The sequence below is a fragment of the Mus caroli genome, unplaced genomic scaffold (genome assembly GCF_978045245.1).
Source record: "Mus caroli unplaced genomic scaffold, Mus_caroli_1 scaffold_16, whole genome shotgun sequence".
NCBI classification, from domain to species: Eukaryota; Metazoa; Chordata; class Mammalia; order Rodentia; family Muridae; genus Mus; species Mus caroli.
The window spans coordinates 39,918,604-39,938,575 of NW_028227271.1; the positions used below are offsets into that span (position 1 = coordinate 39,918,604).

Sequence of the window (19,972 nt, forward strand, 5' to 3'; positions counted from 1 at the left end):
CAGGACACTTTAATTCAGAATTCAGTAACTTGTCTACAGGGGCATTTGTTTAGTAGATGCTTAATCATGTCAGTACTGACAGAGTAACCACAGAGCCCAAGGGAAATTAGACATCAAAATCAAAGCTCTGTTCATGAAAAGATATTGAGAGAAAACAGGAAGACAGCCTACTGAGTGGGGTAAAGCATCTGTAAGTCACTTCCCTAATAAAAGCTGAGAGTACTGATGTATAAAGAATACAACCACAAAAGGGTGCTCCAAGTTTTTGACTGGGCAAAGAGTTTGAATAGCCATTTTTCTGAAGGAGATATATAATTGGAAAATATCACATGATAAAATATTCAGCATCGTTAACCATTAGGGACATACAAATAAAAATCAGAAGTGAGACACCATTTCATACCCCCTGGGCAAGCTGTAATTAAAATAACACAAATAGAAAGTAAGCTTTGGCTGGGCAGTGTTGGCACACGCCTTTAATCCCAGCCCTCGGGAGGCAGAGGCAGGCGGATTTCTGTGTTTGAGGCCAGCTTGGTCTACAGAGTGAGTTCCAGGACAGCCAGGGCTACACAGTGAAATACTGTCTCAACCCCTCCCCCACAAAAAAAAGAAAGAAAGTAAGTTTTGGACAGGCTATGAAAAACAGGAAACCCATGTATCACTATTAGAAACATAAGGTAGTACAATTGTTTGTAAAAGTTATAAAATAAGTCCCCAGAAGAGCCAAACAGGGGTATATAAACAAAAGTATATGCATGAAAATTGCATAACTATTGTTTACAGTCCTTGGAAACATATTTACCTATCAAGTTAAACAAATATTCATCCAGCAGAATAGTATTCAGCCAGGCAAAAGAATGAAATACCGATACATACTTCAACATACATGAACATACAAAACGTCATGCCAGTTACAGAACACCACACAACAGATTGCATGTATGTGTATTGCAAACTCTCTAGAGAAGGTGATCCATAGAGTCCTCAGATTAGTGTCGTTAGTGGGAAGGGACAAGTGGGCAGTTTCTTCCTGGGATGATGGAAGTGTTCTAGAATTAGTGTGTGACTAGAATAGAAATCACATGGCTGGACAGATGGCTCAGCTGTAATGAGCACTGTCTGTTCTTCCAGGGGTTCAATTCCCAGCAACTACTTGGTGGCTCACAACCATTTATACTGGGATCTCATGCCCACTTCTGGCATGCAGGTGTACATGTAGATAGAGCACTCATATACACTTTAAAAAATAGAGTATCATAGCTTAAAACTGAATTTTACCAACAAAAAGTATCTGGAATGGTAAATCTGCATTATCAGTTCTACCAGATTTAGAATCACCAGGGAATTAGCAGTCCTCACCCAACCCCTGGCCCTCGCCAACTGTTTCTTGAGGGACTTTGCGAGATTGTTAACTATGGGAAGAAGAGCTACCCTGAAAGTGGGTGTTGCTGACTACCGGCTGAGTGGAGCAAGGAGAGAGAGCACCCCTTCTCCGCAACCTGTCCTGTGTCTTTTCTCTGCTGTGTCTTACCCACATAGCCACAATCAGCCTCCCCACGCAGTGCCCACGCAGGCTAGGAGCTAGAGTGTGGTACGCCCACTGCTGCAGCTGGTGTCTTTAACTTCAGGGTGCATGCCTTAGATGGCATACCGGACATTTTGATCTGATGAGCATGAGATGGGGCACTACATCTGCATTTTAACAATCTTTAGCAGTGGGTCTAATATAGCACTTTCTAGTGTAGCTCTGCTTGAAACTGTTGAAATGTCTTTGTAGTTAAATAAGGGGGTACATTCCAGAGTGTTAAATATTGTAGGGTGTAAGAAAGTATCAGCCTAACACCAAGGACTCAGGGATTTGGGGCCTGGTTTAGAGTCTGGGAAACCAGGCTTTGTGTGGATCCCAACGTGGACTCTAAAATTGCTCTCCTTAGTGCATCTAAGTCGCACCAGGACCACTGTGGCATGGCAGGGAGGTGGGGAAGTCATCCCATGGGGTAGGGCATGACTTAGAGAAAGGGGCAGCAGGGCATGGGGGTTCCGAACACCTAGCCCCTGCTTTCTGTAAACTGAACCACAGGGGCGGGCCCTGAGGAATGGCCCCCACAAGAGAAGAACTCGCATCACCTGCCCAAGATAAGAACTCACGTCATTACTAGCTTTCAGAATGGGCTTAGTATCAGGCAGTCCTGGGTCTGAGTCCCACCACCGTGTGGACCTAGTAAGGTATAGAGCCTTGCAGTGCATTCTCTACATGGTGGAGACAAAGCTGAAGTGCTTGCCCCATGAGAATCAAGCCAGAGGAACAACTTGTGAGTTGGTGCTCAGCTTGTAGGAAAGGTTCTTCCGTTGTCAGCTCTTGTTATCATCGGGAAGTCACACAGCCTAGCCATTCATGCAGTGTAGCGTGCAGCTTTCCAGACCCTCGGCACCACTAAACCCTGTGTCAGCACACACTGCCTCCTACCTGACCCTCCGGTGTGCAGTTAGACTTCTGTATGCCAGCGGCTAGTTTGTCTTTCTCTCTTTGATTCAAGCATGGTCTGGCTACAATGAAGTGGTCTGTGTGAAGATGTTAACACGTGTGATATCAGTGAGGACTGCAAGGGTTATTTGTGCCGACTGTGATCTCTCCTAATAGATTTCAAGCAGTAACCATAAATGTGTTTGTTGACACATTGTTATACAAGTGCTGAATTTGACTTCATGTTTATTATATGGAAACCACTGGGGAAGGGTGTGGGAAGACAGAGGTGGGAAGAATCCTCAGGGTTTGCACATAATTCTATTCCTTCTTTTTACTGCTGGTGAGTCAGTGTTTTTTCCCCTTGTAGTTTCTTTCAGGATGGCTTGAAAACGGCTGATAAACTGAAACAGTACATAGAAAAGCTGGCTGCTGACTTATATAATGTAAGTCCCTACTTCTAGCATGTGCATTTAACTTGTAAGGAGCGTCAGGTCCATTTGAAGTCTGTATCAGAAAGGGTGTTAGGCAGAGAAGACCAGTGATAGGTCAGTGTAAACCCAGCCAACAGGGCTTCGTCTTAGCAGCAAACCTGTGGAGGCTATGAAGAGTGGAAGGAGCAAATAAGAAATGAAAAGGTAAACATCGGGAGGAGAGGGGAGTGGATACTTAGAGATGGAATAATTGTTACTTGGAAATAACTTGGCCGATGAACTTTAAAAGAAAATATATTAGGAATCCGAGTGCCTAAGACTAGACAAGGTTAGAGTTACAGATAACAGACTAGGCATTCCTGATGAGAAGTGCTCTGAAATCTGAAACTCTGAGGACCAACTGGCATGACAGCACAGAACGAAAATTCCACACATGGCCACATCACAATCAAAATGTAGTTGTGCACATACATGCCAGAAACTCTATGTAGTAGGACATTGTATTTAGCCTGTCTGTTTAAGGCTATGTGGAACAAGTCAATTACATGTTTACACTTTTGCCCCGCCCTTGAGAGATCTCATTTTATTTATACACACACACATGCAAATATTCCAAATCACAAGAAATACAAAACGGTACTACTTCCACACATTTCAGGTTATGTATTATCAGCCTGATTCTTACTGTAGCTTTTGAACAAACATACCTGTGTATTTTCCCTAATTTTCTTTTAGTTAGTGAACAGGGATCACTGACAGTTAAATCCCAAGTGCTTAAAAATAAGCAACAGAAATCCCGGTCCTCGTGTGGTTCTATGGAAACTTTGGTGTATGCTTTGGCGATTGGTGTCTCAGTCATTCATAAGATTTTCTTCTGACACATTTAATTTTACCATGGTATTCTTTCTGCCCGTCCTTTAAAAGGCTAGAAATAAATGTTACAAGCATTATTTTCTAACCTCATTAAATAGAGGGATTGAGAGCTTTTTGGGTCACCGTGTATTGTTTAACAAGAAAGCCGGGTACATAACTTGCTAACTCTAAACTCTGGGTATTTTCTCAGGATTAGACTCTACCTCTTACATTAACCAGGCAGTGTAAGAAATGGGAAGATTTACTACAACTATCAAATTGATTTGTTTGATGAGTGGTATATTTGGATAATTAAGCTTTGTTTTTAAAGTAAATGATAAATAACAGGTGTGACTTTTTCTTTCATAGATAAAGCAAACCCAAGATGAAGAAAAAAAACAGCTAACCGCACTCCGAGATCTAATAAAATCCTCTCTGCAACTTGATCCGAAAGAAGTAGGTGGTTTATATGTTCCCAGCAGGGCTAACAGTGTAAGTGAGGCTGCTTGTGATTCCCTTTGTGCTTCTCCATCTGTGAAACAGGCACATTGATAGCTTCCTGCTGGGGTGGGGGTGGGAGCAGGTGAGGGAAAAGATAGACGTCTGTGTCCATAGTGATGCCCGGCATAGAAACTATTCCCACCAGGCAAGGTGGCACTTACCACTGAGAGGCAGAGGCAGGCAGAGCTCTCTGACTACAGAACCAGCCTGGGCTACATAGTGAGAACCTGTCTCAAAGAGAAGAAACTGTTCTTTCACCTCATAAATAAATGGTACCCTGGATTCTACTACTTTGTAGCCTTAGATTTTTCTTAATGTTAACCTTTGAAGCAGGCAGTATGCCTCATGATTCTCTTCTCTGTCAGGCCATGCTTATCATTCTGGGAAGCCTGAAATGGTCTTTCATTTTACCAGAGATTTAAGGAAATATTTTGAGAGAGTCCTTTAGAAACTTGCCCCAGAATCAAGAAAATTCAGTTGAGATGGGCCCTGGATGTTGACAGTATAGAGTGAATGGTGGATTTAGATTAATGCAGCTCGGATCCTTATTTACAAATGTCATTTGTCCAGGCATTGATACCTGCTGCACATCTGGCTGTAGTCTGGGTGCTAAGTGTAGGTCCCTCCATGAAGGAGGGTCCAGTGTCATGGAAGAAAGTCCGATGTGCCTGTTTGTGCAGTATTGGAGTGCAGTGTTTAATGGTTGTATAAGAGATGCATTTGCTTTGTCAGTTTCCAATGATAGCTCCCAACAGTGGCATTCACTCTTTTTTTAATTCCTGAAATTTCTGAATGGCATTCATGTGGCCAAAACAAAGGTAAAGCGCCCTCCCTCCCTCCCCCCCCCACCCCCAAGGCACTGGAAGCCTGCACTCGAAACACTAGCCTTTACAGTGGCCTTCAAAGCTTTCCTTTTCTAAGCCTGTAACTATATGTGTACACAGTTAAAATAATTTTTGGTTTTTTTTCCTAATTCCATAACTCAATGTGTGTGTATAATACATTTAAAAAATGATTTTTATCCTTTTTCTTCTCCATGTTCAGGTTTTACAGATGTTTGGGAGATTGGGAAAGTGAGATAAGTCCATCGTTCTTTAATGGCAGATAGTCTCCGGCTCTCCTGTCTCCTATCAGAGCAGGCCTGATTCCCACAAACATCTGTGCACTGAGGCAAAGTCCTTACGTGCAGACTTACGCTGTGACTGTGCCTGTGATCAGGGGCCTGAGACTATCTCGGGAAAAGGGGTTTTTTTGGTTTTATGGGTTTTTTTTTTTTATTAGAAGCTGGAGCACACATACTCTCTACTTGCATATAAAGAGAAGTATTCTTGAATTTTTTCTAAGTGTACATGCAATAGAAAGGCCCAAATGAAAAGGAGAAAGAGTAGACATTTAGGCCGGGCGTGGTGGCGCACGCCTTTAATCCCAGCACTTGGGAGGCAGAGACAGGCGGATCTCTGAGTTCGAGGCCAGCCAGTTCCAGGACAGCTGGGCTACACAGAGAAACCCTGTCTCGAAAAACCAAAAAAAAAAAAAAAAAAAAAGAGTAGACATTTGTCTAAAGGAAGCTGTGATGGCTTTACTGGTTCGCACATAACCACTTCCTATCTTTGTTTTGCTACCCAAGAGTGAAGTCATTTTGCCTTGTATAGGTATTGATGTATTCTACTCAGGTTGGCTAAGAAGCAAAGTTTCATGACAGAAGGAGTATCTAGGAGGTGAAATGAACATGAAGTGATTATATTTAACTCTACTTGAAGTTAATTAATGGGTTTTAATTGTCACTCCTCCTAAATATTTTGCAGCTAAAATTGGCATTTAACAGCATACCCACCCACCCCTTTCTAACACTATCACCTCTTGTTGCAAAATAATTAGCAAGTAATTATTTTTAGTGACTTCGAGATAATAGAAACTATCTACCAAGTCAATGTGAAGGACGATATCCACCAGAGAGTTCTTGTCCTCCTCCTAACATTTGAAAGAGTGCAAAGTAATCAAAACTATTTTATGAGAAATTAAAAGCACCCAGCAAATCACCTAACTCACTTCACCTTCACCAGTTTCTAACGTGGCTTGATTGAAGGACACTGTCTTAGTTTTGCTTCCTGGTGCTGTGATGAAATACCCTGACCAAAGCAACACAGAAGAGGCACAGGCACAGCCCCCGGTTACTGTCCAGGCTGCGAGGACGTCAGAGAGCTGGAGCAGTCAGGAGCAGAGAGCAGTGAGTTAATGAGTGTGTCCTCGTGCTCAGCTCACGCTCCCTACTCTTGTGCTATCCAGGATCCCCTGTGTAGGGCGTGGGGCATCCAGGGTGTGGGGATCTCCTCATCTCACTTAATCCAATAGCAATGAGCCCTTCCAGAGGCCAACCTGACCCTCGCCAGACTCTCCACGAAGCTCCCTTCCTAGGAGGTTCTAGAGTGTCAAGTTGACAATTAAAAAGAAAGTCAACGGCCAAACCTTTACCACAGAGCTTCAAATTTACAATGGCAGGTCAAATCTTAGTGGGCCAAATAGATGACCTGACAAGGTGCTACCAAGACTGCTGACCTTAGCTCGGTTCCTAGACGCCTGTGGTGGAGAGCACCGGCTTCTGCAAGTTGTCCTCTGACGTCAGCAGAGAGGCACACACAAATAAACAAATGCAAAAGGAAAAAAGCCTCGCAACTGTTAAAATAGCTCTGAACAGGATCCCCAGATATTTGGAAAGATTATTCTTTCCTCCATCAAGTCAAGTTACTGTGAAATGACTTACCTTCACCTTAGGTAACAGCCCAACTTCCTGAAAGAACTGCTTGCTGCTCAAGTATTTCTAGGGCTGTAACTCTCCCCTTTCTAACAGTGATTCTATGCATTGTGTGTATGAAACACAGAAGTGTCTGAAAACTAGTGGGCCTTTCACGGTGTGGATGCAAGTTGACTCACTCAGCATGTCACTCCTCCCTCTCTTCAGTGTGCCAAGCCCTACCCAGAGCTTAATCACTCACCACACACTTGCCATTGTAAGTTTGAAGTTCTGTGGTAAAGGTTTGGTTTTCATGGAATACCAGGAAGCATTCACAAAGACATTAAATCAGTGAATAGGAGTTGCACTCAGTTCAGAGGGTTGAGGTTTTACAGATTAATAGTGCGTATCACATGTCAGCATAGCTTCCAAGAGAGTGATTTTCCTGTCTCTGCTAGGGTGCAGGAGGTCAAATTGCAAATCAGTAAGGTAGATGCAGTGAGGTAGATACATTTCCTAGCTCTTGGCACAAAATTGCCCAAAGGTTTCAAGTTCATTGTTTATTTTCAGTGTTGCATATTTTTGCCTAAATGAGTTTGGAATTTGCATTTTTCTTTCCTGAATATATAGTTGATTTCTCTCATGCTATCAAAACAACTCAAAACCTATTTCATTCTTTAGTTGTATGTGTTAAATTATAAGTAGTATGATAATTTTCCAGTACTTTCTCAAAACTAAATTCATCTTTTCATTTATTGATATTGCTACTAAGCACCAGGTGGTGATGGTGGCACATGCCTGTAATCCTAGCGCTTGGGAGGCAGAAGCACGTAGATTTTTGAGTTTGAGGCCAACTTAGTCTACAGAGCAAATTCCAAGATAGCCAGGGCTACACAGAGAAACCTTGTAATACTTCTACTAAGCAAGCTGAATAGCCATTATTTCTCAATGAAGTAAAAATAATTTATGTACATTTATTAACCTATGAAAGTCATTAATTAGCTGATTTCTGGAATTGTAGAGAAAGTCAAAAAATAAAGTAAAAAAATACAGATCTGGAAGGATTTAGTGGGCTACTGTACAGTGCTGACCAAGACCATGGTTGTATTTCAAAGTAAACTCTAGAAGCTGGCAAGATGGCTCACCTGGTGAAGGTGCTTGCCACCAGGATTGATGACTGACATTCAGTCCCTGGTACCCATGTGGTAGAGGGAGAGACTGATTCCTGGAATTTACACTCCTCCTCATACACACACACACACACAAAATACATATATACATTCATACATACATACATACATACACACATAAGTGAGTACATAAAAGAATGTAAACAGAAACATTAGAAAGTAAACATTAAGAAATTTTGTAAGAGATCCCTAGATCTCATTCTACCCCACAACTCTGTCCCAGATAATCTGATTTGTTCAATTTTATGAAAGGAATCTGGCCTGTTGAAAACAAACTTCCTTGCAGTAAGGGAGAAGTGATAATAGGGATGGAGAGATGAGTCACCAGTTGAGAACTTGCTCCTCTGACAGAGGTCCCAGATCAGTTGTCAGCGCCCATATGGTGGTTCACAACCACCCCTACCTCCTATTGCAGGGGATCTGATTCCCTCTTCTGAAATCCAGGCATGCACATGGTACACAGAGGTACATGGAGGTAACTCATTCATATAGATAAAATAAATGTTAATAAAATAAAATTATCTTTAGAATAAAAGAAAGGAAGACAGACAGACAGACAGACAGACAAAAAAGAATGTCACTTGCAACCCCTTTCATCAGTCTCAGCTTACTGGGTAAAGCCTGCTGGGAGAGAAGGACAGGAGTGGTCAGAGTGCAGGCATCCTCTACAAAGCCTTATACATTGGATCCCAAGATTCTGCCGGCCCTAGGGGATGAGATGCTTGGGGCAACATTTACATCCACTGTAGAATAGCTTTACAAAGCTGTATTGCCCTGGCAGTTTTCTTCCAAGTACACACTGTTGGACCTAGGAGAATGGCACATGGGCACCTACATATGTGGGTGCATCCACTAACATGCACACACACATACACATTTCAATTGGGAAACAAGAATACAGAGGACATCACGACTCTTTTCTGAGTTTTCAGTTTATTTTGGTTTTACTGAGGCATTGGTTCTCTGTGCCCCCACATTTTGAATGATGTTACCATTGACTGAGAAATGTACGCCTCATCATCTTCATTGACTGTGTTTATCTCCTCAGCACACATGAGCTAAAATATGTAACACTTGATTTGATTGGTATAGAAATATTTTACTGTTTTATCATCCAAATTCTATTATGATCATGGATGTGTTTTTTGGTACATCTTTACAATAATCTTTTCTATGTGTATTTTATAAACTGCTTAAGTAATGGCTGATAGAGCTTTTAACACAATTAACTATTTTCAATCTTCTGCCTTTTTTTTCTGTGTTGCTTTGCCCTTCCTGATCGAAGTCTAGAAGAGTAAGTTAATACATTTGTGAGAATGCATTGTCCTACTATGTGCCTAGAGACTTTTGTCCTCTTGCTGAAACTCCACTTTATGTTTATTTGTTTCATTTGTATTTTACTTCTTGGATTTTCATAGTATGACTTGTCTTTCTGTCCTTAGAGTCCACAGCTAGGTACCAGTGGAGTGCCAAAGTAAAAGCAGGCTTGCTTGTTTCTATTGCTGGAGTGTGCATGCTTTGTCACATCCTAGACTTTTCACACCATAGGATGCTGATTTCAGACTAAAATCGTTGACATCAGTCTGTTTTGCAGAGTGCCATAGGCAGATTATTCCTTTTCTGGAATGTTTGCATAGTTTACTAACTGGGTAACTCAGGAGGTCCAAACCACTCCCAAATCCAGGAATGTTTTGGGCATTCCAATAATCAAAAGGTTTCAGAATTCAGATACTTTAATTATAGATGTTCAGCGTATAGATAGTTACAAGATTTGTATGCTAATTGCCAATGCTCTGCTCCGAAATCTTTATAATGAAAATGTCCTTTATTTAGAGGACTCCAGCACACACATAAAGGAGAATAGGTACGGCCGAGGGAAGACACAGCCAGCTTGCACACTCCCTGCATTCTGTTCCCATTTAGCCCTTCCTGTTGCTTCCTGCTGTGAGTGAACACTGAGGCTGAGTCAGAGCACTGTTTTCTTTTGTGTTTGAATCCGTACTAAACTAGACCTGGACCCTGGGCTCTGCCTAGGTCTTGGTTTGTGAGTCAGGCAAAATATTGACATGTCCTACTTCCTCTGCTAAAATAAAAGGTAGGCCTTAACAGCTCCCAAAGTCCACAATTCTCCCAGGCACAGGCCAGCAGGCAAAGGCTCAGTGGCAGAACAGCATTTGCCAATCTGTGCTTCTGTTTTTCAGGACTCTCAGAGCCGGCAAGGTGGGTACAGCATGCATCAGCTCCAGGGCAACAAGGAGTACGGCAGTGAAAAGAAGGGCTTCCTGCTGAAGAAGAGTGATGGGTACGTGTCCAGCCCTGGCAAGCATGCCCAGGCAGTGCTCTCCCTGGGACGGTGTCCAGGCTCTTGTTGAGAAAACATACTTAAAAGCTTTCTGAGCAGGTTCTGCTCAAATAGTTGCCCTAACATGCTGTCCTTACAAGAAGAACGATTGTTCTGCGTCCAGGTAACACCTCTTGCTTGTGACTTACACTTGTAGAAAGCATCTCTGCTTTATCATTGTCATATTCTCTCCTTGAGATGGCACCTGGCTGCCCCAACCTTTGTGGTAACCTGTGACATTGTCTCTGTCACAACCAATCTATCACATACTCTTCCTTTTCTAACTAAAAATAATAGGCCTCTTGTCATCTCAGCTGCTTCTGCTCAGGGGTGAAATCTTTTTCATGAGTCCTATGTAGTTGAACTCTGAGTCTTCTCTGTGAGCACCTGCTCCTCTTTCTCATCTATGCATACCCCACAGGACTGCACCGACAGTGAGAGAGAGAGAGCCCAGACTTCAGCCTGGGTGCTCTAACTTAGCATCAGGCATCTAGTGTTTGTCTTTCAAAATGTCCATAACTGCCTTTGACCATTCTGGACATACTGAAGACAACAACTGGCGCAAGCTTGTTCTGTCTTCTTCTTTCTTTCAGTCTGTTCCCCCTTCAAACATTTACTTCACACACAGAAAACATTCTAGCATCCGAAGCACACAGCTAGATGCTAGAAGATAAAAGCTAAGACAGTATGCCTTTACTGTCATGCATCCTTGGAAAGAAATGGAGAAAGATAAAGGAGATGGTTCAGTGCAGCATGGCCAAGGCCCTACCTTCAGTCTATGCCTGAAAGAGAAAGCTGGGAAGGAAAGGGGCAGAGGAGAGTTATCTTCTCTCAGAGTTGGAAACGAAGAAGGCGTATACGTTTTTCATATTCATACATGAGAGATGAGTACTAACCCAGAGTTGCTTTTGATGGCTTCTGGGGAAGAGAGAAATGCTGCACCCCTTTTGCGTGAAGACAGACCCCTTAAGAGTAAGCACTTGTATGTCGTGTGATTTTCATTTTCATACAAATTGCATTAGTAATTTTAACCCAGTTTTGCAATACTTGTTACTTAAAAACTGTTATAGAATATGAGAGAACAATTTTAGTTTTTTAAATAAGTTTAAAACTTTATGCCTCAAAGGTACTTATAGGAGCCATTGTTTGCTTGTATTTTCTCAGAGTAATCCCAGATACTCTCATGATACAGATAGAGAGAGTCTCTAAGGGTTACGATACATGAGCAAAACCACCAAGCTTTGCTGGGAGGATGCCAAGTGATGACATGGACTGAAGCCCCACCGATGCTTTATTTGTATGAGGTCACTTTCCCAAGAGCCAGGCAGAGCTGTCAAAAGTGTTCACAAAGGGCAGGCACATTTGCCCCCACGCATGCAGGGATGTCTTGGGAGTCTCCTCTTTCCTCTGGTGACCAGGAAGCACCTCATTAGCCACCTCAGCCAAAAAGCTGAGAGCCTTTTTAATTTCCTTGGCTTTATTCACTATGTAAGAAAATATGAGAACTTGTTTTACATTGTGTTTCCATAATATATGTGAATAAGAACGGGTAATGAGTGAAACTTTAAGTACAGTGAATGAGCCTCGTAGGCACTGATCTCTCCAAGTCAGCAGTTTATCATCGGTAGAGAGGAGTGCCTTACTGAGACCCTAATGGGCTCCTGTGAGGGTGAAGTGAGATGCAGGACCACTTGAGTGAAGCTGCTGCAGGTGTGACTGACAGGTGCTGCCACTAATCAGACATAGCCCCAGTCCTTGTACCAGAAAGTGTATCATTTGGCTGTGATGAAGGAGTTTTCCGGCTGATGGCTCTTATTCCCTCCTGAGGAGACTAGCATTTTGTGTACCTGTTCAGTTTACATGTAATCTGATGGTGTATTTTTCCCCTTCCCTCTGTGCAGCGTGCTTTGGAGCAAACTCCTTCTAGTAGTTAAATACACACAAAAAATGTTTTTATTTGGATTTGTGGCAGTATTCTTATAATACTGACTTCATAAGTGGAAGGAGGCATGACAGAATATGGTTATGGGCCTAGCAAACCTTCAGTGGCCTCCTGGTACTGTTGCTTCTAAGGCAAAGGAAGGCCTGACTTCTTTTCTTGTCCAGGATGTCCGTGCTCCTATGGACCTGGTAGCTATGGTTCCAAGTAGTGCAGCCAATGACTCCCTCCCTCCCTCCCTCCCTCCCTCTTTCTCCCTCTCTCTCCCTCTCCCTCCCTCCTTCTGTGTCTCACCCCCTCCTCGTGTGTGTGTGTGTGTGTGTGTGTGTGTGTGTGTGTGTATTGGGACGTAAAAGGGGTAGGTGCACACAGATCCTCCTGTGTCCCCCCTTATGCCTGTATGTGGAGCTTTGTGAAAATCTGTTGATGTGAGCTATTTAAAAACAGGCTTTTTTTTTTAATCCTTTGCTCAAATTTTTCAAAGTGTGTCATGTCTACTTGTGAATTGTCTTAACATGGTGTAATTTCCCAGAAGGATCAAAAAGATCTATTTAGGAGGATTCTAGTACCCCTAAGAAAAAGTATACAAACCCCAAATATAGAATATTCTTACTCAGTATGTAAACCCTAAGCTCTTTTCTACATATTCTGAAGCAGTATCTGACTCTCCCTTGCACAGTAGATGTCATAAGTTTAAACACCATTATTTATTAACTATGGAGGCAATCTCTAGCAGAGCTCTTTTAGGAAAGTGTCAGAGATATGGCTAAAAATTCTCATTTGTACTATCCCCTGTGCAGTTCTGCATCCCCATCCCAGAGAAGGGAACTTCTGTGTAGGAACTATAATAAAAGTATTTTTCTGCTACTAGAGTCTATTTCTCTTTTCCATTTTCACTGTCAAAAACACTTCTGCTGTGAGCTTCTCTTTCCATGCCTGCTGTCTTAGTCAGGGTTTCTATTCCTGCACAAACATCATGACCAAGAAGCAAGTTGGGGAGGAAAGGGTTTATTCGGCTTACACTTCCATGCTGTTGTTCATCACAAAGGAAGTCAGGACTGGAACTCAGACAGGTCAGGGAGCAGGAGCTGATACAGAGGCCATGGAGGGATGTTCTTTACTGGCTTGCCTCCCCTGGCTTGCTCAGCCTACTCTCTTATAGAACCCAAGACTACCAGCCCAGGGATGGTCCCACCCACAAGGGGCCTTTCCCCCTTGATCACTAATTGAGAAAATGCCTTACAGTTGGATCTCACTGAGGCATTTCCTCAACTGAAGCTCCTTTCTCTGTGATAACTCCAGCTGTGTCAAGTTGACACAAAAATAGCCAGTACAATTGACCCCTTGTCAACTTGACACACAAACACATCACTAGTAAGCCTCAACCTTTACATTCTTATTCATCCCCAAGATCTAAATAACTTTAAAAGTCCCACAGTCTTTACATATTCCTAAAATTTCAATCTCTTTAAAATATAAACTCCAAAGTCTTTTTACAATTAAAAGTCTCTTAACTGTGGGCTCCACTAAAACAGTTTCTTCCTTCAAGAGGGAAAATATCAGGGCACAGTCACAATCAAAGCAAAAATCAATCTCCAACCGTCCAACGTCTGGGATCCAACTCACGATCTTCTGGGCTCCTCCAAGGGCTTGGGTCACTTCTCCAGCCATGCCCTTTGTAGCACACACGTCGTCCTCTGGGCTCCAGATGCCTGTACTCCACTGCTGCTGCTGCTCTTGGTGGTCATCTCGTGGTACTGGCATCTCCAAAACACTGTGTGACCCCTTCAGTCCTGGGCCTTCAATTACAACTGGGGCTGCACCTTCACCAATGGCCTTCCATGGCCTCTCACAGTGCCGAGCCTGAGCTGCTGTGTGACCCCTTCATGCCTTCAAAACCAGTACCATCTGGGTGACCCTTACACATTACCAAGTCCCACTGCAGAAGGAGTACAACCTTGCCTATCTCTGGAACACAGCCTCTTTGTGCTTTCAGAAAACACTTCCCAGAAGATGTCACCTCAACGATGCTGGTCTCTTCTTAATCACCGCTAATTTCTTAGCTCTAGCTAACCAGCATCAATAGTCCCAGTAATGCAAAGTTTTTGCTTTAGTAGTTCTGGTATCTTGTTAATCACAGCTGATTCTTCAGCCCCAGCTAACCAGAACTACAAAATCTTCACAATAAAAACAGCAATGGCCCTGAAGAGAGTCTTTAATTTTCCCTCTGAAATTTCACAAACCAGGCCTCCATCATCTTCACTGTTCTCAGCATTATCTTCCAAGCTCCTACACAACATCTGACAGAGCTCTTAACAACGAATGGATCTTCAAGCCCAAAGTTCCAAAGTCCTTCCACAGTCCTCCCCAAAACATGGTCAGGTTGTCACAGGAATACCCCACTCCTGGTACCAATTTGTCTTAGTCAGGGTTTCTATTCCTGCACAAACATCATGACCAAGAAGCAAGTTGGGGAGGAAAGGGTTTATTCGGCTTACACTTCCATGCTGTTGTTCATCACAAAGGAAGTCAGGACTGGAACTCAGACAGGTCAGGGAGCAGGAGCTGATACAGAGGCCATGGAGGGATGTTCTTTACTGGCTTGCCTCCCCTGGCTTGCTCAGCCTACTCTCTTATAGAACCCAAGACTACCAGCCCAGGGATGGTCCCACCCACAAGGGGCCTTTCCCCCTTGATCACTAATTGAGAAAATGCCTTACAGTTGGATCTCACTGAGGCATTTCCTCAACTGAAGCTCCTTTCTCTGTGATAACTCCAGCTGTGTCAAGTTGACACAAAAATAGCCAGTACACCTGCCTATCTGAACTTCTTTCTACCTGGCATAATAACAGACATCCAGGAGGCTCTGTTTTGTGGAGTTTGGGGAAGGAAGTTGTTTTTTTCTGGGATAGCTTTTCATAATTACTGTTTTGCCTCCTGCCACATGATTGCACACCTCCAGTGAGTCATGTACAATACCGAGTTCTGTTTGACTTGCTCCCTAGGATCCGGAAAGTATGGCAAAGACGGAAGTGTGCTGTCAAGAATGGGATCCTGACTATTTCCCATGCAACTGTAAGTGAACTCCAGGCTTTGCTTCCCTGTCCTCATGCTTTCTTCCCTAGCCGCCTCAGCTCAAGGGCAGATGAGCTGATGTAACCAGCACGAACTTTTGACAGTGCCTTCCTTAAGATTAGTATTGCTGTGATGAAACACCGTGGCCAAAAGAGTTTGATTTGCTGATGATGTCACATCACAGTTCATCATCCAAGGAAGTCAGGGCAGGAGCCTGGAGGCAGGAGCTGATGCAGAGCACATGGAGAGGGGTGCTGCTTACAGGCTTACTCTTCATGGCTTGATCAGCCTGCTTTCTCATAGAAACCGGGACCACCATGGAGAGTGGCCACACCAACAATGGGCTGGGACTTCTCCCATTGATCTTATGGAGGCATTTTCACAACTGGAGCTCCTGATTCTAGCTTGTACAAGTTGACATAAAATTAGGCAGCACGGGTTAGGTTCCTGTATTTTGTGAATTGGAGCCGTATCATTCAGGATGGTCCTTCCCAGTTACTCGGGTACTTGTCCCATGCTGGCCTACCTGACTGACATGTTCGGGGGTTGGAGAAGGAGCTTTGTTTGTTTGTTAGTTTGGTTGGTTGGTTTTGGTTTTGTTTGGTTTTGGTTTTGTTTGCCCTTTCAACCTAAGTCAGGTAGGGCTTGACTTTATAATCCTAAGGCTTTGGGGGAAAGAGAATTAGTTGTTACCTGAAAAGCCTGTGAACTATAAAGATAGTAGAGGATTTTCTTTGCTTGAAAAAGTAATATAGGAAACAAAACATTGCATGTAAAATCTTCAGTCATGTTGTTAGAGTGTATTAGTAAAGCAGGGCCTTTCTGGTTTGGCATTTTTACACTTAAAAATAATAATATTTTAAATTCTGAAGGAGGATAAAGGCTATAATGGGAGATGTATCACAGAGGAGTGAAAATTACAAAATATATACTGTCATTCAGACAAACCGACAGCCTACAGATTGGGAAAAGATCTTCACTAACCCTACATCTGACAAAGGGCTAATATCCAAAATATATAAAGAACTCAAGAAGTTAGACACCAACAATCCAAATAACCCAATTAAAAAATGGCATACAGAGCTCAACAGAATTCTCAACAGAGGACTCTCAAATGGCTGAGAAGCACCTAAAAAAGATGTTCAATGTGCTTAGTCATCAGGGAAATGCAGTTTGAAATGACTGTGAGATTCCACCTTATACCAATCAGAATGGCTAAGATCAAAAATTGCAAGTGGGAGCACCTGCTGGTGAGTCTATAGAGCAAAGGGAACACTCCTCCACTGCTGGTGGGATCGCAAACTTGTACAACTGCTCTGGAAATCAGTTTAGCAGTTTCTCAGAAGACTGGGAGTAGTTCTACCTCAAGACCCAGCTATAGTACTCCTGGTCATATACCCAAGAGGTGCACCCACTATACCACAGGCACACTTTCTCAACTATGTTCATAGCAGCTTTATTTGTAATAGCCAGAACCTGGAAACAATCTAGATGTCCCTCAACTGAAGAATGGATACCAAGAGGTTTTTTGTTTTGTTTTGTTTTGTTTTGTTTTTTAAAACCATGTACAACTTAACCCAGTGACCTCTACTTAGAGGGAAAAAAAAATGGAGTTAAAGTTCAATACTCCTGGGTTAAATGATGTTCTTGACAAGCTAAGATACTTAGTCAGCTGCAAATAGACTTCATAAAATGAGCAGTGAGTGTGCATTCCATTGCTAGTTATGGATGGGGGGGGGGGGGGATGGGTAGGTGTACATTATATTACTAGTCCATTTCAGTCGAGAAGAAGTACTGCTCTTCCATAAAATCGATTTCACTCAATCATCCTGATAGCCCATGGCATCCTAAGTGTAATTTCATAGATGAAGAAAGCAAAGCACCAGGAGGGCCATGACCTGGCTCACTCTGCAGAACCTACTGTCGCACCAGGAGGGCCATGACCTGGCTCACTCTGCAGAACCTACTGTCTTTCTAAGTCTTGACACTGGACACTGGTCCTTGCCTTACTAAAGGTTCCTAGCACACTCCTTAAGAATATCACCTGCACGCCTTTAATCCCAGTACTCGGGAGGCAGAGGCAGGCAGATTTCTGAGTTCGAGGCCAGCCTAGTCTACAAAACGAGTTCCAGGACAGCCAGGGCTATACAGAGAAATCCTGTCTCAAAAAAACAAAACAAAACAAAAAAAGAATATCACATGCATCTTAAAGACTGCTCTTCTTTATGAAATTGGAGTAGTTACATCATCTCTGTCCCTTAACCCTGCAGAATTGTGTGTTTTATCTGAGGATTCCCTTCAGACAACCTTGCTAACTGCCATGACGGTTGTGACCAGCCCACCCATGAGGTACCTGAAGTCCTTCTCACCTACTTGGACAAGTTACTAGTTGCTTTGTGGCTGTCTGTAATGATTAAACTTCATTGTCAACATGACTGGATTTAGAATTGCTAGAAGACGCACCTCTGCCCTTATACCTGTAAGGGTATTCATAGAGAGGTTTAACTGAGAAAGAAATGCCCACCCTAAGCATGGGTTGCACACCCATAGAGGCAGAGGTCCCAGAATGATGGAAAAGAAGGAAATGAAGAAGTCGGGTGAGCCAGCATTCATCTCTCTGTTCATCACTGCGGTTATAATGGGACTGGCTGCCCCGCATTCCTACTGCCGTGCTTCCCTGCCACAAGGACTGTTTCTCCGTAACTCAGGAGCCAAAGGAAAACCTTCTTACCCTAAGTTCCCTTGAACGGAGTATTTATCAAAGAAACAAGGAATGTAGTCAATATGCTGTCTTGTTTCTATTTGCTTATTCAGTCTTCGTTCCACCATTCTCCATGTGTAGACCTGGACACTCCAGTTACAGAGGTAGAACGTGAGATCATTTAGACACACCCCTAATCCATCACGTGTCTACCAGAGTGTGTTTCTGACTATTTGTGAAAGGCTGATGCTGTGTACTCTAGTACCTTCTACAGGAGAGCGCTTCCTGTCATCACCAGGAGACAGTTGACAAGTTACACGATGGCTTTCCCATGCTCTATTTTGCTGCTGTAGAAAGGCTTTCTGGTAGGAGACCATATGGGTGATGAGGGCATCGTTGTGCTGTTTCCTTGGTTATTTGACCTTGAACAATTTGCTAAAGATGAAAACTCAGTTCTCTCCCCTTCTCTTTCGGTTCCCTGCCAAAAGACATTACTGTGGCCAAGCCAACTGTTTTCTGTGTATTCTAATTAACAACAAATAACACATGGGCCATACTGTTTGGTGGCTAATAGACAGTGGCATCTGTCAGATTGGCGTCTGAATCCCAGTTTGCTGTTCACTCTATGACCTTGAAAAAAGTGTTCAGCTCAAAAATCTCCTGAGGATTAAAAGAGATGGGGGTGGGGTGTGTGGCACGTGTGAGGTTAACAGCTTACAGCTGTTACTGTTGCCTCTTTGGATGGCATTACTGAAGTCTACTGACATAGAGCTTGGGTGAAGGAGAAAATGAGTCCCTTCCCTGACTCTGATCCCCTCCCATCAAGTTGTTACTGTTACCCACTGTTCTCTCTCTAGTCCAGACATTTCTGCTGGCAACTACATCACAGCCCTGCCCCCACAGAAACACACTACTGGTCACGTAGAATTTGGATGAAAATCAAAACCAGTAGTGTCCTCAGTAGACAATTGACAGGGGTTCTGCCAAGGCAAGGGACACAGACAATGCACCTACTCACGTGTGGGTGCACAGAACAACCGGAACCTCTAGAGTGTAGCCTCACTTGGCCCTCAGGACACCCTCAGGACAGGGGTTGCTGTCTTCAGTTCTCACAGGGCAGGTGGGGAGAAGCAAGAAGGCGCCACGTTTGTTTATCTTTGGAGTGCCAGCAGCTAGCACTGTGCTGGACTCAGTAAATATAGTCAGTGCTCAGTGATTGCATCTTTTTTCCTTTGTGGGACGGCCTTGTTGTATAGCCCATGCTGACCTCGGGTACATAATGCTGACTCACTTGTAAGAGCTGGGATCACATGTGTGTCTTACTGAATTTGCTTCAATGGATGTTTTTTAATTAAACTACATTTTGTGGTTTAGCCTCAGCCTATACTCCATGCAGTTTGCAGCATTCAAGCTCCTAGTTCTGCTCTTTTGTCATACATAGAGCATCCCTCGGGTGAGGCACTGTTTCTCATCATTGGATCACCGTAGTGTCAAGATGGGGAGTACTCTGAGATCTTCTAGGAAGAGGGGCGGGTGGAGGGTTTAGGAAGGTCTATTTGAATCTGAAGGTTGCCTACATAATATTTTATGTTTTTAAATGCCTTCAGCTTCCCTTATGATTAGTACGGAAACAGCTATTAAGTTGATATTCACCTTTATCTTTAGACAGCTCTGAAGTTACCTTAATATCACCCAGGAGTCTACCAGAAAAGTCAGGACTCTTGCTAAACTGGAAGGCTGAAGG

General features: G+C 43.2%; 1 protein-coding gene across 6 annotated transcripts in view; it reads left to right on the forward strand.

Annotated features, from left to right (window-relative positions):
- Nucleotides 1-19,972, forward strand: part of Asap1 (ArfGAP with SH3 domain, ankyrin repeat and PH domain 1) — a 291,999-nt gene that overhangs the window by 215,200 nt on the left and 56,827 nt on the right. For 4 of the 6 annotated variants that reach the window (XM_029469556.2, XM_029469561.2, XM_085831402.1 and 1 more), the window contains 4 exons: nt 2,835-2,910; nt 4,120-4,242; nt 10,374-10,474; nt 15,458-15,527. In XM_029469556.2, coding sequence (XP_029325416.1) covers nt 2,835-2,910; nt 4,120-4,242; nt 10,374-10,474; nt 15,458-15,527 — 370 coding nt within the window. The remainder of the gene's footprint in view (nt 1-2,834; nt 2,911-4,119; nt 4,243-10,373; nt 10,475-15,457; nt 15,528-19,972) is intronic. The other 2 variants (XM_021182730.3, XM_029469564.2) reach the window with 1 other exon arrangement.